We start from the raw sequence: 17,982 nt of genomic DNA on the forward strand, positions 1-17,982 counted from the left end.
TAGCATTTAACCATGCATGAGATAACTGTAATGGTTATGAGATTTAATCATATATAAAACGATTGTAATGGATATTCAATTAATGGTTAAATTTCAAATAAAAGGAAAATTAATAGTCATCAAGACTCTGAACACAATAAAATTAATAATTATGACATTAATCTTGATTCACAAAAACAAGAAGAATGCATTTAATTGCATATCATCATTACTCTTAATTTGCATTCAGTTAAAAGAATATTACTAAATAAATGAAAATAAAATATATCACAAAACGGTTATTTCATTCAATAGCAACCATAAATGATTGTAACACAAAATGTTGCAACGGTTTCTCAAAATTAATCAGAATTAATTTGATTAATATCAAATGCTTTGTATCTATTTTTTTTAACAGCGAATTTAATAGTAATATAAGAAGGAAAAATTAATCGCTATTATAAAAAAAAATCTATGGTAAAAAGGCAATATTGGCATATAGCCTATTAAATTAATTAAATTGAATTAAAAATAATAATTATAAAGATAACCCTGACGAGTGAGAGGGGAAAAACAATATTGTTATAGAGATACTCTTTAACAAATACAATCAGCAATTAACAACAGCTTCACCTTTAAGAATGAAACTTAATCAAAATTTTCACCTCCCTAATAAATAGTATAAACTAAGGTTACTGACTGAACTACAAGCACAATGTTCAACAATCCATGAAATTCATAATTTGAATCTCCAATTGCTTTAAAAATCGAAAGAAACATTTTTACTTTTGCTAGGAAAATTAAACAGTATATTACAAGTAATGGAATCAATTATTAGATTTAAACAATCATTATTGAATTTTCTAATTGTTATCGCTTTACAAAGATTTTATTTTATTTATTTATTTATTTATTTATTTGCTAATTGGAAAAGGTGAAACCCATGTTACAGGTTGGTATGAACTAATGGCAGAATAGATGTAATATCTTTAAGACTGAATAACATACACAACTTCAGAAACAAATTACCAACACTAAACATAACCAGCTAATAAGGTAAGATATTGTGAAATAATTATCATGGGATGACACATCTATTCAATGTTCACCTCCACAATCACAATTAACAATGAAAATTACCATAATACACCGTTACCATAGTGAAACTATAGAACAAATATACAAACAAGTGAAGATTAGAAAGAAGAAAAATCTGTTATCAAAAAAAAAAAAAAAGAAGAAAAATCATCACAAAAAACATATCACCATATGCAACTTGAAGAGTGAAAACATATTTGCTAGAATTAAATGTGATTCGAATCAAATTATTTTTAGCAGCAAATAACCATGGTCAATTAATATATATTTTAAAAAAATAGAACATTTTCTTTTATAAATTTTTACAAGATAGAAACAAAAAAAATCAGAAAGTTACCAAATTAAAATGAAAGAAGAATGATAGTAAAAGAAACCTAACGTAGAGCATAAAAGGGGCCGGTCTTAGAATTCATGAGTTCAAGTACAAGGTGTTAAGAGTTGGGTTACTGACCTCTCTCCATAGCTATTAGAAAATCTAACCTTGCTTTAGAGAAAAAAAATTCTTCAATCTCGTCACCTTTTGATTATACTCTGTATACAAAACACCACTCCATTACGCTAGCAGAGTAACTACAAAATAATTAAAGTTAAAATAAGTAACAAGAAAATGAGTAAATGGAAAAAGCATAAATAAGATAGAAAGGTAAAGGAATCATTCAAGCAGAATCGTCACTCGAGCAGAATCGTGCTGATAACGTGTTGTAAAATTAATAAGAACTAAAAAAAAAATATAGAGATAGATAGGGGAATAAATTCTAGTTGTATTGCCATCTATCTATGATGCTTTATACATGCCTTATTTATAGGCTCAGAAAACATGAAAGTTACAGTGTATAATAACTCTAATTACATGATTTTTAAATTAGAGGGTTATGACGAGGTCTTTATGGTCATAAATAGAATGAGAATGAAATTATAAGAATTCGGATACCCATATTGAGGGTATTCCAGTCAGGTGAATTTTCATCTGCTATTTTTGACTGCTGACGTAATAATAGACTGTAGAATAGCTCCACTACAGTAAACTTAAGTTAGAGATCTATCCTAATGATATGAATATAATAAATGATGTAAGCATAAGATTTGATGAAGTTTGATACCCATATTGGGGGTATCCTGAACAGTTAAGTTTTCAACTGTTGTTTTTGACTGCTGACGCAGTAACAGTCTGTAGAATAGCTCCGATCTAGGAAATCTGAGTTAGAGAGCTAATCTAATGATATAAACATCATAAATGAGGTTAATATATGAAATGATGAAGATTGATACTCATATTGGGGTATTTCTGAAAAGTCACTTTTACCGGATATTTTGTACTGCTGTAGCAGCTGCCGGTAGAATCCTGAAACGGGAAAAAGATGAGAAAATAGAAATAAATACCAATATATGCCTAACAAGTCATAATTAGACCTAAAATGTTAAAGTTAAGAAGTTTTTGAAATCCGGGTACAGTTAAGAACACCGGCAAAGACTATAGTGCAATTAAACAACTGTTAGTCGATCTGTGATCGACTAAGCAAATTTTTAAGTTATGACCATGATAATTAGACAAAATTAATGTTACTTCTTGGGTGTTTCCGGGTAGAAATTTGATGACGGTTCAGAGAAAAATTACACTGGGTGTCACTAAATGACAGAAAGTCACTTAATGACATGGCAAAAATCCTAAAAACATAAGGAGACCCTTCCCCTTCCTTTTCCATCAGCAGCCCACTTCACTCTCTCTACCTTGGAGGTTTTCAAAATTTCTCCACCTTCTCTCTAAGATCCCACCACCTAAACTTCATCAAAATCCAAAACACTCTTCACCAAAGTTGTTCCCCTCATCATCCTCTTCAAGAATATCGTATTTTTATTTTGAAAAGCCAAATTTTCGTGGTGGAAACCTTCCCATACAGCAGCTGTTTTGGAGCTTTTTCATGCCATGGAGATGTTATTTTGAGTTCTCTTGGAAGAACACTCCTTGGTGCTTGCTTCCTTGAGTTTTAGTGTAAGTCTCTTGAATCTTTTCCTTGAAAAATCTCACCTTTGAGTTGTGCTCTGTAGTTCTAACTTTGAGTCTTTATTAAAGGTGTGTTCTTGGTGGAAAGGATGCATCTTTGTTTGAGAAAAGTTGAAGCTTGAAGAAGTAAGCATGGTTACTTGGAAAAATGGTGACCAAAACTCTCCCAAACCCACCTATATGATTTGGCCAACATGGGTTCTTTATGGGATTGATGTTGTAATTTGATAAAAATGAGTTCTTGATGTTGGAAAGTGTGGAGAATCATGAGTTAAACCAAGGATAATGTAAAAATGCAACCTTTAAGCTTAAGAACACTAATCTTGCTTAAGGATGAAATTTAAACCCTAATGACACTATCATGTCAAATCTGCCCAATGAGTATAATTAGGATTTTATGTTTAAAATTTAATTAAATAGTGAATTAGTGGACTAATTATGTGTAGGACTTAATTAATGAAAGAAATGGTAAAGTAGACAAGCTAAAAACCTTGTTTAGAGCACCTAAACAATTCAGCCAATTAGGGATCAATTAGGGTTAGTATGTTAAAAATTGGTTTAAGACCTAATTAGGATACTAATCAAGGGTTAAAGTGAGGTGGATCATGCATAATGGATTAATTAACTATAAAAATCATAAAATGGACCTAATGAGGGTTTAGAAGTACTAATTATGTAATTAGTGAACCTAATGAACTAAGACCTAATGTGACTAAGGGGATTTCATAAAGTGAATTAATAGTAGAAAAATCCATTAATTAAAGCGAATTAGGATTTATAATCAAAAGTAATTAAGGTTTGTTAAGAAACCACATTAAGGGCTAAATAACCAGAGTTTAGGCGAAATTGGGAAGAGAATATCTCCCTCCACAGAGATTATATAGGAATGTTCATTATATCAAATTGAAGCTTGAGATTTTAGATATATGGTGTCAAAATGTGGTATCAATTGAAGATGTATTCCATTTTGTATGTTCGTTTGAGTGAGGACTGCACAGGGAGGCCATGTGTAGGGGTTGTACATGGCTGCCACTTCCACGAATTGTTTCTCCCTCTTTACTTACTCAAATTAGTCTCATAATATGTCAAATTAAATATAAAGGTGTCTCATTATCTAAATAAAAATTTGAGAAAAATTGGTTTAGTAGATTTTCTAGAATCGCAGAAATGGTAAAGGATGTTTAGGGCCCTGTTCGGAGTTGGCAAACAGTTTTGCTTGTCCAACTTCAAATAGTGATAACCGGAGCTAGGAAACTCCAAATGAGGCATGTGATACCTTTTTGGAAAGGTAATTTAGTGTAGATTAACATACTAAATGATGAAAATTTTATAACAAGTGATTTGCGCTCAGTGACTAGAAAACAGAAGCATGTATAGTTTTGGGAAAAACCGTAAAAGTGATATTTAGGCTAAGTGGACTTAGAGGAACCCTTAGTAACTTATAATAATTATAAATATGGCTTTGAGATCTTGAAAATAATCTTAGTTACCTAAGTGTGCCTTGCATGTGATTCTAAGTTATGTAATTAATTGAAGATTTAGGTAGCTTGTAATAATGCACTAAAATACGTAATTATGTAATAATTGGTCTAATTTTGTACTGGGCATATTATTGGCATATGAGTATGAAAAGTGGAATCATTAAATGATTAAATCGTGGATATGACTTGATTAATTAATATGTAATTAATTACGAGAATGGTTCTTACTCTAGGTGTGCCTAGAGAACCGTGCACTTGAGGATTTTGTTGGAGCATACATATACTATTGGAGTGTGGGCTTGTGCTAATCTCCCTGAGGTAAGCTCCTAGTTCTAGTTGACTCCTCTCTCTTGTGACCCCACTATGATGGTGGGCATTATGGTTGTATTGTATGAAAGTATATGGTATGATGTATATGTGCATCATTCACATGCATATAGATGTTATATGATCTTGATGTTATGATGATGCACTAATGATATATGTTATGAGGATCTTGACCAGTGATTATGGTATGTAGGCTGCCTATGACTTGACTCTGGGAGCTGTATCATACAGATATTGTGTTGACTGTCTATGGCTTGACCCTGGAAGTCACACAGGTGTAACTGTCTATGGCTTGACCCTTGAAGTTACACAGGTGTAACTGTCTATGGCTTTGACCCTGGAGTTACATAAGGATGATATGATGATGCTATGTTTATGCTCTATGTTTGTATTATATGCTTTATATCTGACTTGACATGTAGGAAGTGGGCTCAGGGGATTAGAGGATCCTCTATGAACCTTGAGCTTACTAAGATGTTGTTATCTCACCCCGTTTGGGGACATCATTTCAGGTACCCAGAGCAGTGGTGATGCTTCTAGGGGCAAGGCCCCCGCATTGGAGTAGTTGATAATGCAGCTGATTATTTATATTATGTTTAGACTATATGATGACATGTAGATTTGTTAACATGCTTAATTATTGTTATTTGGAGATTTTGTTATGTATTTATCTAGGGCTCATGATTGTATCCTTAGAGCCATGGATTATTCACTGATTTTATGTTTTAGAATTAATATAGATTTGATGTATGCATTCCGTTAATTTGTGCATGGAGCCTTATTTTTCGTATTGGCCCATTGAGGGGATTGCAGTTCATGTGGGACTTGCAAGCTATCTGTTTAAATTATTGTATCTATCAAGTTAACTGTATGTGTGGGACCCATGTTCCCAGCTATACGAAATACAGTCGTTATGCTGTCAGTGAGACTCCGGCATGAATGGCACTTGATGTCATATCCGGATGGTCAATGGCTATTAATACTGGCTAATGGGATTAATTAGTAGTTGTATGTTTAGATTTACGCTTTCGCAGTATCTCACGTGAACGTTTTTAGAAATGTTTTCAGAAAAAGTTTTGGAAAAAGTCTACTCGTATTTTTGTAAGACGTTTTATCATTCTTTTAAAATAAAGTCTTCCGCTGTATATGCTAAATATCATGTATGTTAACAACCGGAGTACTACAGGGTGTTACACAATGACTACAATTACTTCTCCAACGGTCATAACGTATTCAACAGTCATACCGTCCCTATCGGTCATAACGTCTTCAACAGTCATAACAGTTATATAACAGCTATGGATAGCCAATAAATTATTTATAACACTTTTTCATTTTGTCCTAGTTCTCTCTCTCACTCTCTCTTCCTTCTCTTGCCTTTACTATATTCTAGTTATCCTTTAGTTTCATAACACGATCACTACAGTAAAAAAGGGATTCAGTGGCAGTTTATTTTATGCTTGGCATCCGTTCAAACCACCGCCAAAAAATTCTGTGTCATTTTAAAAACCGACATTGGATTTGGCACCATTAAATAATTCTACTTCGATTTTTTAAAATCGACAGAATAACTGCCGTTAAATCAGAAACGCCATTGTCACATACAAAATCGCCATGGAATAAATTGATTAAATAAATTAATAATATTTACAGTGGCAGTTTCAAACACCTTTTAAAGATGCAGCTTTTTCTAGAGTTTAAATTAAACGATTGCATTTGTTTTATATTGTATTTATTAATATTTAATTCCATCAATATTATATCCCAAAATTCATGTAAAATAAAATTTAATCCCTAAATAAAAAGAAATAATAATAACAATAAGTAAAATCATTACTTAGCCATCATAAATTGCATGAAACATTTCAGTTTAATATTACGACAGAAAAGGCTTATGTCAGTAGAAAATAAGTTCTCACAAGATAAATTGTCATAACATGTTTCAGACATTAAAAAAAACCCGGTATGTTTTGGGACATTGACCAAACTGACACCTCTTTAATAAAAATTTACCGAATTGTCACGCCAGGAAATTTTTTTGCCAAAATGCCACGTCACAACCTCGCTGGTCTAACAAGCGGGAATGAACTGGACACATGACAGGGTTTGAATGGTCAACCATTCTAGCTAAGCAGCCCAGCGAGAATGACAGAATGCTGCTCAAGTTGTTGCTTCAAATCCTGGATCCGCCTTCCGAGCTCTTCATTTTCTATATCTCGCCGGTCAATCTGTCGCAGTTGTCTATATTCTTTGGGAATGAATCCACGTTCCCTACCCTCGTGACTCCGCTATCGTCGATCTCCATGATTCTGTTCAGCCATTGGTTGAAGGTAACCTAGTGCTCTGATACCAAATGATGCCGAAAGCGCATAGAAAAGTTGGCTAAACAGAAAGTTAGGATTTTCATAAAAGAGTAACCTCTGGTTCTCAATTTCTAATTATCAAATAACAAAATTCAACTCCTAGAATAAGGGTCACAAGTACCCTTTTACAGACTAATTATAAATTGATTCAAAATTCCAAAAATCTAAAATCTTAAAAATAAGAAAACTTCTTAAAATAAATATAACAGTAATAAATAAATAATTACAATTAAATAATTCAAAATACGTCCCAAATCGTATATTTCAAATCACGCCAAATGTGTTGCTTTCCTTTTTTTTCACAAACAAATCACAATCACATCAGCTGCTTTATTGGGACTTGGATTCGATTGTAATTTGTTATATTTCAAATCATTGCCTTTTTTAACAATTGGGTCATTCTTATTAGGCCACAACTCTAGTCGACTTCGAGCTTCTTGAATCAATAGTTGGGCCATGTACAATGAGCTAACTGTAAGTCCATCATTTCCCTTCTTTTTTCACAAATTTCATGTATATTTTTCATAAGAACTAATTGGACCTTCCCCTAAAAGCCCATTTCATTTAATAATTATAATTTAATATCACTTCAATTATAATAATAATTGAAAGTCCTCTTCCAGGAAAATATAGCCTCCATTTTCTCTCATTTTTGTGCCTTTCCTTTACCATCACCCTCCACATCCACACCTTCAGTCATGCAAACCAAGTTACGTAATATAAGCAGAAAGTCTTCATTCCGATATCACCCCGTTTGCCAGTTGATTAAAGAGGACATTAAGATGGGTCATAATCATATAACAAAAAACAAGTGCTAAAGATCAAATTTGAATATGAATTAACTAAACAATTAATTATAATTTTTTTAAAAATTAAAAAATACCTTTAGCTACGTACTAATTAAGGAATTGAAACTAATGAGAAATATTTGATAATATTAATAATGAGAAAATATATAAGAAAGAATTGTAAGTTTATCTTTTATCATTTTTATTATATTTTATTTGTAAATGAAAACATTTTAAAAAAGTGGTGTCTATTGCCATGCATGACTTTGCCTCCCCTATCCATAATTTCTAAGTGCTTATGAGGAAGGTGATTCCATTTTCTATAAAAAGTTTGTTAACCAAACAAAAATATATTAAGAATCAGGAGAAGATATAATATTATTTGAAGGGAGGGGAGCGATATCAAAGAGAGATGGATTAAAAGAATAAAGGAAGGAAGAAGCAAGTAACTTATAATTAAATTATTTCATAATTTTATTGTTGATTGCTAGACGGTTAAGATGAACTAAGAGATAATCATTTTTTGAATCTTTTTACTTACATAATTCTTGTTTGTTAGATGTGACAGAAGTACAAACGGATCGACTAATTTAATTTTGAATTTTAACATCTTACACTGTTCTTGTAAATCACGACTCTTATGAATTAAATTCATTATCTTTTGAATCAGTCAAATTATAAGATTTAATTGGGTCCCCAAATAATTTTCGTTTAACTTTTTTTTTTTTTTTTGGTAAGCTCATTTAACTTGCTCTTTATTAACTTGTCACTTGATCGATTTCCTTTGAATTTTTAATTATCATATTTTACAAAGAAAACAGAAAGCATTTTTTCCCCCTCAAAGGTGAGAACCATACTAGTTTCCTGGCTATCCCGTTTCAAATATTTGGCGTACTGTAAAGGGGTGTTTGTTTCAAGTTTTTGAAGAGGATTACCGGTAATCCTTCTTTGGTAAATGTAATTACCATGTTTGGTAGAAGGAATAAATTACGATTCCCGGATATCCAAGGATTACCGGTAATTTGATTTATAAAGAAAAGTCACTATTCAGATTACCAAAAATAATATGGTAATTCGGAATACCAATCAGAATATCAAGCAAAAGGGAAAGCACAACAATAAATTTTGAGACAAAAATAACTCAATACACATAAAAATCTAGACCCAATCTATCAATTACAAAAGTAAAAATAGTTTGGGGTTATTTTTGTAAAATAACCTCATATTCCAAGTCATATTTCGTTCTAAACCAAATATGGAATTAGTAATTTTCACTCAATATTCCCGGTAATATTTTGGCGAACCAAACACCTCTCTCTTTCGTAAGATTCCAAGTAAACTCAATTTCCTACTGAATTCCCATTAATCATGATTTCCGGTCACCAAAAAATTTCTCTTGTACCAAACACACCCTAAGTGTCATTACTAGAAATAGCATACAAGGGTTCAACAGAAAAAGGCATATTCTTATTATGGAATGATTGGGTTGCTTTCAGTCCATTCATTAAAGTCCCAATACTAAAGTTAAGCATGTACTAGACAAACAATGATGCCGGATAACGACAGAGAGACAAACAATTAGTTTAAATTTTTCAATAATGAAAATTGATTCCTTTCCCAATAGGATACAATTTATAAACCCAATACTCAACGCAGTTCAGAATAAAAACTTTCAGCAAAATTAGCCACATAGCTTTCTTTTTCATATCATGGAGCTTTGGATCAACTACACTTCCCTCGTCATCTTCTTTTGCTTCGTATTCTTGATACTAAACACATTCAAGAGATCAAATACCAAGAAACCCACCAAGAATTTTCCTCCAGGACCAAGAAAATTACCTCTTATAGGGAACATAGATCAGTTTGGTGGTTCCCTACCCCATCAGACACTAAGAGACATGGCAAACAAATATGGACCCTTGATGCACCTCCAACTTGGAGAGTTATCAAATGTTGTAGTTTCTTCACCCGAAATAGCTGAAAAGATTATGAAAACACATGATGTTATCTTTTCAAACAGGCCCTTTCTTCTAGCTGCCACAATTATTTCTTATGATGCAACAAACATTGGCTATTCTCCTTATGGAGCCTATTGGAGGCAACTAAGAAAAATATGTACCATAGAGCTATTAAGTGCTAAGAGAGTTCAATCATTCAGTTACTTAAGGGAAGAAGAGGTGTCAGTTCTGATCAGAACAATCTCTGAAAATGAAGGATCGGTTATCAATCTAAGTAAAGAAATTTTCTTAATGACCAATGCCATAACAGCTAGAAGTATTATTGGTAAAAAGTGCAAAGACCAAGAATCATTCATATCAACTATAGAGGCAGTATTAAATCTAGCAGGAGGTTTCTCTGTTGCTGATCTCTATCCTTCAATCAAAGTGCTTCCATTTATTACTAGGATTAGAGCTAAATTACAAAGGCTTAGGAATGAGATTGATAGGATACTGGACAACATCATCAAGGAACACAAAGAAAACAAGAGGGGCCATTGTGAATCAGAGGAGGATCTAGTTGATGTTCTACTGTCAATTCAGAAGCAAGATGACCTTGGATTGCACTTGACTGATGACAATCTCAGAGCTGTTCTTCTGGTTAGTCTGATTTTTGTTTTCAGTTTTGGTGGTTACTTTCTTTTTCTATTTTCCTTGACATGCTGAACATTTTTCTTAAGAGTAGTTCTCCTTGTTTATGATGGAGCCAAATCTATCAAATCAGTATTTAGTACTTTAGTTTTGGAAATTTAATTTGAAGGAAACCCCCCATTTTTTCGGAATTGATTCTCTCCTATGATATGATGTGATATGAGAGATCTCAACCGCTCAAATACAAACCAACAGTTATCATTTTGTTATTTTTTATTCTAATGCATTTTTCTGTCACCGTTATTTGTATTTGGATAGATTCTCTCATATGATCTTATGTCACATAAAAGAATTCATTTTTTTTTCTTGGTAATGGTAAAAAGGAAATTCCCCCTTTTATAGTAAATTTTTGTTTCCATTACTATTATAAGGTAAAACTAATATTGACAACTGTCATAGTTCTCTAACATCTTAACTCAGAAGTATGAAATTTTGGGACTCCTTCCGAGTGTTAAGACTTATGATAAAACTCGCTTTCTATGAAATTCTAATCCTTGATTGTAGTCAAGCAGATACATAATTTAAGATGTAGAACTGTATCTTGAGATTTCCATATTGAGAGGCTACAAACTCTTAGAAGTAAGATCATCAACTACTATAGAGGGTGTCTGCATTTGCTAATAGCCTAATTCTTGTTGGACAAATCAGAGCTAATTCCATCATTGACAGGATATGTTCATTGGTGGGAGTGAGACATCATCAACTACTATAGAGTGGGCTATGTCAGAACTGATGAAGAACCCAAAGGTTATGCAAGAGGCACAAGCTGAAGTAAGAAGGGTATGTGGTAGCAAAGGAGATGTTGATGAGGCCGACACTCACCAACTAAAATATCTAAATTCAGTTATCAAAGAAACCTTGAGGCTGCACCCACCTCTTCCAATGTTACTTCCAAGAGAAAATAGTGAGAGTAGTGAAATCATGGGATATCAAATACCTGCTAAGACCAAGGTCATTGTCAACTTTTGGGCAATTGGAAGAGACCCCAAGCATTGGATTGAGGCTGAAAAATTCAAACCTGAGAGATTTCTTGATAGCCCAATTGATTACAAAGGCACAAATTTTAAATATAAATTGTTCCACAAAACCCATGTTTGGTTATAAATCACTCCCTTCAACATTCTTCTTTTCATATAGAGCAACTGTTTTGAATAGTGGACCAGAGCAATACCGAAAGTGGAAATTAAGGTAGACCTGGAGCAAATTTAACATTATTTTTTCACATATGACTATTGGGTTAGTTTGCTTTGTTCAGGACACCTAAGGCCCATTAGAAGGAACCACAAAATGAAGAGAGAAGAAGGAGTGTTGCGCAGAAAGGAAAAGAAAAACCTGTTGTAGTACAATAGCAGTCAAAGGAAGCAATGGGAAGCCGCCACGTCAGCCACAGCAGAGAAGGTGGAGGTGCTACCTCTGCTACAGTACGAAAGCAAAGGAGCTGAGCAATCAATCAAAAGCAGCCACGTCAGCTGCAGCAGAAGGAGTGGAGGTGCCTCCCTGAATCCGATACTCCTACTCACAAAGGGAGCCAAAAGCAAGGGGGACCATATCCATTTAAGGCCAAGCTGGCAAAAAGCAAAGCTACCATTGGAGAGGATTTAAACAAAGCACAACCCTTGATGAAAGGAACAATGGAGATCAAATGAAGAACCCTATGAAAGGAACAAGCAATCCTCATGAAAGGGGATCAGCGCCCATCCTAGGACTCGTTATTTTTCTTTGTTTTTTTTCTTTTTTGTAAAAATACTCACTAGGAGCTAACTTCCTCTAAGTAGGTGAGGGTTCCATAGAAGTAATCCCTTTTGTCTTAGGATAACTTTGTAAGGAACACATATTTTATAAATGAATTTTGAGTTGCTCTTTGGTTTAATTTATTGATTTTGTGAAACTCTTTGGGCTGACAACCTCATCCCGGGACCACTCGGTTGATGAAACACTGACAAAGGCGTGTGGAGCATTATCAAGATCCTGGGGTAGTTTAGCCTGAAGAAAGGAGGGAGAAACACCTGAAATGGGGAGCACTGCCATGTGAATCCATGCTCTTTTGAGAAGGCAGCATGGTTTCCTTGAATATAACTCCAAGTACTATGGAGTAACGTGGAGAGTAAGGCCTTACCCTCTGCTTACCTATAACAAAGCAAGGGAAGGAGCAAAATCCACTTATAAACTATGCTACCAAGCAGGGTTAACCAAAGGGATGAAAACATGGAACCCGTAACACCTACTTGACTTTTTCTGAAATTCATCTTAACTCAAAGTTCTATCACAACTTTTTCCTCACAATAACTGAACTGTGTTTTACCAGCTGATGCTCTTACTTTCATTTCGTTGATTGCTCTTGAAGTTACTTAAATTGATGCATTTTTATTCAATGACCGTGCTAAGTCATTCACTGCTCTCATCTGGTCCAGAATGATTAGCATTGTTTAACTAGCTGCCCAGAGATTGCTCTTTGTGAAGCTTAGCTGAGAATAGTACTTTCTTTTATTGCTCCATTTTACAAATTAAGTTTCCTTTAGCGCTTCTTACTTCACAACTGCTCCCTGAGGACGATACATCTGGGGCTACAATACCCTATATTGCTTGACACGTACGCTTGCGTATAGTTGAAGAGGGTTGCTCTTAGTCAGAGTAGATTGCTCCTGTTGGCAATCCTGATTATTACTCTGCACTCTTACTCTCTGAAAAGATATTCCCGAGCAGCTCTCGGTTTGACCAAGCAATTGGCGCCGTTGCTGGGGATCATTTGGCAAGAAAGGGCATTTTTAAGGAAACATTTTTGTTGTTTAAATTGCAGTCTTTTTGTTTTGATAGACCTCTTCCATTTGTATGAGCATAGAACCTACAGAACTTGGACTGGAAATAGTACTTTTTGATCCAGAACCCGAGAGAACCTTCAGAAATAGAAGAAGAATTCAAAGGTTGAGAAACATTACAATGGAGGAGGTTGTAAACAATGATAACAATGGAAATCATAATCATGAGCATGAACAAGGACCGAATGAAGGAAGAGGGCCATCATTGAATGATATGGGTGCTCCCTTCAGAAATGGTCCAGAACGAGGGTATGTTCCCCCTCCCTTGAATATCTCGAACTTTGAAATAAAACCTGCAATGTTCCAAATGATTATGAACGCTGGTCAGTTCCATGGACTGCCCATGGAAGACCCTCACAGTCATTTGGACAATTTCACTGAGATAGTTGATAATTTCAAAGTTCACGGTATTTCGGAAGAAAACATGCGGATGCGGCTTTTCCCATTTTCCTTAGCTGGAAAAGCCAAAGAATGGAGGAGAACATTGCCCCCAAACTCCATCACCAGTTGGGAGCAATTGGCGGAATAGTTTGTTACCCGATTTTTCTCCCAAGCAAAACAAGCCCAAGTGAGGGCTGATATAGCTTCCTTTCAAATGTATGATGGAGAAAGTCTGCATGAAGCGTAGGAACGCTTTAAAGAGTTGATACGAATTTGCCCGAATCATGGAGTTTCTGATTGGGGCATCATTCACACGTTCTATCATGGCTTAACCCCACCATTGAAAGCAACTGTTGATGCAGCTGCAGGGGGAGATCTTTTGGATTTTACTTATCCAGAAACCTACCAGTTGTTGGAAAAACTTTCAAAAAAACATATTTCATGGCCTACCTCACGACACAATGCTCCTAAGAAAGCAGGAGTCCTTGAGCTAAGCTCAGCTGATGCTCTTTCAGCACAAATGGCTTCGCTCTAGAACACTATAAAAAACTAGAAGCCCATGGAACAAAAAAAACCAACTGAGCAACTTCTCTTGACTCAATCAAGTCAGAGTTGCCCCACTTGTGGAGGTCCTCATGAATATGAGGACTGTAACAATCTAGTTGCTGTATGCTATGCAGAAGGGTATGACAACAACAACAGGAGCAATGACAACTATCAAGGGAACAATAACCGAGGCTGGAGGAATCAGAATAATGCTGGAGGTAGTGGAGGAAACTACCAGAACCGACCCCCGTATCCCAGGCAGAACCAACAAAACTGGGATAAGGGTGAAGGGAAGTCCTAATCCTTTGAGACTTCTGTCAAGGAGTACATGAATCAGAACAGCGCAGCCATGCGAAACCTAGAAACCCAAATTGGTCAGCTGGATGGAGCACTCAAGCAGAGGCAACCAGGGACACTCCCTAGTGACACAGAAAATCCGTCTCAGAATAACCAGGAGCGTTGTAATGCTATAAGCCTACGAGATGGAAAGACTTTACCACCCCCAGATTTAGTGGCACGACCTCGGAAGCGCGAACCAGCAAAACAGCCCATAGGAAAGGAAGCTGAAGAAGCCACTGACCCTTCACACCTTGAAGCTAGGACATGACCAGAAGAGAAGGTCCAGAGCAATGAGTCTGCTGAAATCAAACCGGATGACGCAACACCTGTAGCAGACCTTAGAGCAACAAAAGTCAGTGAACCAGTTTCAGTACCAACCTATGTTCCCCCATGCAAGAGAAGGAGTGAACCGATTGAGCCTCCTTTTCCACAGAGGTTGAAAAAGCAACACGAGGATAAGCAGTTTAGCCAGTTTCTCGACTTGATGAAACAACTTCACATAAACATCCCTCTAGTAGAAGCTCTGGAGCAAATGCCTTCGTATGCAAAATTTATGAAGGACATTTTGTCAAAAAGAAGAAAGATCGAAGAGTTTGAGACCGTAGCTCTCTCTCAACAATCGTGCAAGTACCTGACTAAAATTCCTCCCAAACTAAAGGATCCTGGTATATTCACCATCCCGTGTACAGTTGGGAAGAACTATCTTGGTCGGGCACTTTGTGATCTGGGCTCAAGTGTAAATCTAATGCCAGCTTCCATCTTCAAGCAGCTTGACATAGGAGCAGCAAGACCAACCACAGTCACTCTTCAACTTGCAGACCGATCTATAGCCAAGCCAGAAGGAAAAATTGAGAATGTCCTTGTCCAAGTAGACAAGTTCATTCTACCAGCTGACTTCATCATCCTAGATTTTGAAGCAGATCAAGAAGTTCCAATAATTCTGGGCAGACCATTCCTGGCTACCGGTGATGCTATCATAAATGTCAGAAAGGGTGAACTTTCCATGAGTGTAAACGGAGAAGAAGTGAAGTTTAATGTCATGAAAGCAATAAAATTTGATGAAGATAACACTGAGGAATGCTCTAGCATTTCGATCCTTGACTCGGTCATAAGAGAAGAACAGCAGGAGCATTTGCAGCCAGAGATAGGCATGAAGGACTTTGAAGAGCTGGAAGAATACCTTGCATCCATCAGTTTCCACCAACCCCAGGGAAGGAAAGAAAGGGTCTTTGAATCCTTAAACCGATCAGAGCAGGAGCAAAGACCGAAACTGCCTTCAGTAGAGCAACCACCTACCTTGGAGTTAAAACCCTTACCTGAACACCTGAAATACACTTATTTGGGTAAAGACAACACTCTCCCTGTGATTATTTCTTCTTTGCTAACCCATGAACAGGAACTTCAACTCACACAAAAGCTCAAAGATTACAAAGAAGCAATCGGCTGGACCATGGCTGACATCAAAGGAATTAGCCCAACAATTTGCATGCACAAGATTTTGCTCCAAGACCCTGACAGCTCATCTGTAGAGCATCAAAGGAGGCTGAATCCCAATATGAAGGAGGTGGTAAGAAAAGAAATCATCAAATGGCTTGATGCAGGTATAATCTATCCCATCTCAGATAGTAAATGGGTTGCTCCTGTACAATGCGTTCCAAAAAAGGGTGGCATTACTGTAGTTAAAAATGACAAACAAGAGTTAGTAGCCACCAAAAAGATAACTGGGTGGAGGATTTGTCAAGACTACAGGAAATTAAATAATGCTACCCGAAAGGATCATTTCCCCCTTCCTTTTATTGACCAAATGCTGGATCATCTAGCTGGGAAAGAATTCTTTTGTTTCTTAGATGGGTATTCGGGATACAACCAAATCCCGGTTGCTCCTGAAGACCAACACAAAACCACTTTTACGTGCCCCTTTGGGACGTTTGCATTCAGAAGAATGCCTTTTGGGCTATGTAATGCCCCTGCAACTTTTCAAAGATGCATGTTTGCTTTGTTTACTGATTTGGTAGGAGAAGCAGTAGAAATTTTCATGGATGATTTTTCTGTCATTGGTTGCTCTTTTCCTACTTGCCTTAATAACCTTGAACAGGTATTGAAAAGATGTGTCAAGAGCAATTTAGTGCTGAATTGGGAAAAATGCCACTTCATGGTAAGAGAAGGCATTGTGCTAGGACACAAAATCTCAAGCAAGGGCCTCGAGGTGGACAAGGCTAAGGTGGAAGCAATTGAGAAGCTACCTCCCCCTACCACAGTAAAAGGGATCAGAAGCTTCTTGGGACATGCTGGGTTCTACAGACGTTTCATTAAAGACTTCTCCAAAATCGCCAAACCACTTTGTGAACTTCTGGAGCAAGACAGGAAGTTCAATTTTGATGAAAAATGTTTGACAGCCTTCCTGGAGCTCAAGTCGAGGCTGGTGTCCGCACCCATCATTCAAAGCCCAGATTGGAGTCCTCCTTTTGAACTAATGTGTGACGCCAGCGATTTCGGCCTGGGAGCAGTTCTTGGGCAGCGAAAAGACAAGGTCTTCAGAACTGTTTACTACGCTAGTAGAACTCTTACTCCGGCACAAGCCAACTACACAGTGACGGAGAAGGAAATGCTGGCAGTTGTATTTGCATGTGACAAGTTTCGTTCATATCTAATATGCTCCAAAGTCACAGTATTCACTGATCATTCAGCAATCAAGCAACTCTTTGCTAAGAAGGATGCCAAGCCAAGACTAATTAGATGGGTACTGTTGCTCCAAGAATTTGACCTTGAGATCAAGGACCGGAGAGGAAGTGATAACAAGGTGGCTGACCACCTATCTCGATTAGAAAGAGCAAGGCCACAAGAAGGAGATCATATCAAGGAGACATTCCCTGATGAGCAGCTTCTGATGATCTCTGAAAAACAAGCTCCTTGGTTTGCAGATATTGCAAACTACCTGGCTGCCGGAATCGAGCCATACCACTTGAATCACCAAGGGAGAAAGAGGTTCCATCATGAAGCTAAGCAGTATTTCTGGGACGACCCTTTGCTCTACAAAAGGTGTTCTGACCAATTACTTCGAAGGTGTATCCATGCCACAACTCCCCTTATGGAGGACACTTTGCTGGAGCAAGAACAGCAGCTAAAGTGCTGCAGTCAGGTCTATACTGGCCCTCCTTGTTTAAAGATGCTAATGTTTTTGTTAAAAAATGTGACAGGTGCCAGAGAACAGGGA

At 36.2% G+C, this 17,982-nt stretch overlaps 1 protein-coding gene across 1 annotated transcript; it reads left to right on the forward strand.

Moving 5' to 3' along the window:
* Positions 1-9,747: 9,747 nt before the first annotated feature.
* Positions 9,748-16,447, forward strand: LOC133305591 (cytochrome P450 71D10-like). Its single transcript, XM_061505846.1, has 5 exons — positions 9,748-10,635; positions 11,356-11,762; positions 13,521-13,751; positions 15,717-16,335; positions 16,391-16,447. Exons 1-5 carry the CDS (start codon positions 9,748-9,750, stop codon positions 16,445-16,447), a joined length of 2,202 nt encoding a protein of 733 aa, XP_061361830.1.
* The last annotated feature ends 1,535 nt before the right edge of the window (positions 16,448-17,982 follow it).

This window comes from Gastrolobium bilobum, unplaced genomic scaffold, assembly GCF_033153095.1.
Source record: "Gastrolobium bilobum isolate Gb01-03AN ecotype WA unplaced genomic scaffold, APGP_CSIRO_Gbil_v1 utg168226, whole genome shotgun sequence".
In the NCBI taxonomy this organism is placed as follows: Eukaryota; Viridiplantae; Streptophyta; class Magnoliopsida; order Fabales; family Fabaceae; genus Gastrolobium; species Gastrolobium bilobum.

What these genes read in the sequence shown, in the direction of transcription:
- LOC133305591 (XM_061505846.1), top strand. Translation starts at nt 9,748, where the DNA reads ATGGAGCTTTGGATCAACTACACTTCCCTCGTCATCTTCTTTTGCTTC. An exon ending in AGAAATGGTCCAGAACGAGG is followed by an intron (nt 13,752 to 15,716) that starts GTATGTTCCCCC and finishes AATTCTGGGCAG; the next exon opens with ACCATTCCTGGCTACCGGTG. An exon ending in ATCCCAATATGAAGGAGGTG is followed by an intron (nt 16,336 to 16,390) that starts GTAAGAAAAGAA and finishes ATCCCATCTCAG; the next exon opens with ATAGTAAATGGGTTGCTCCT.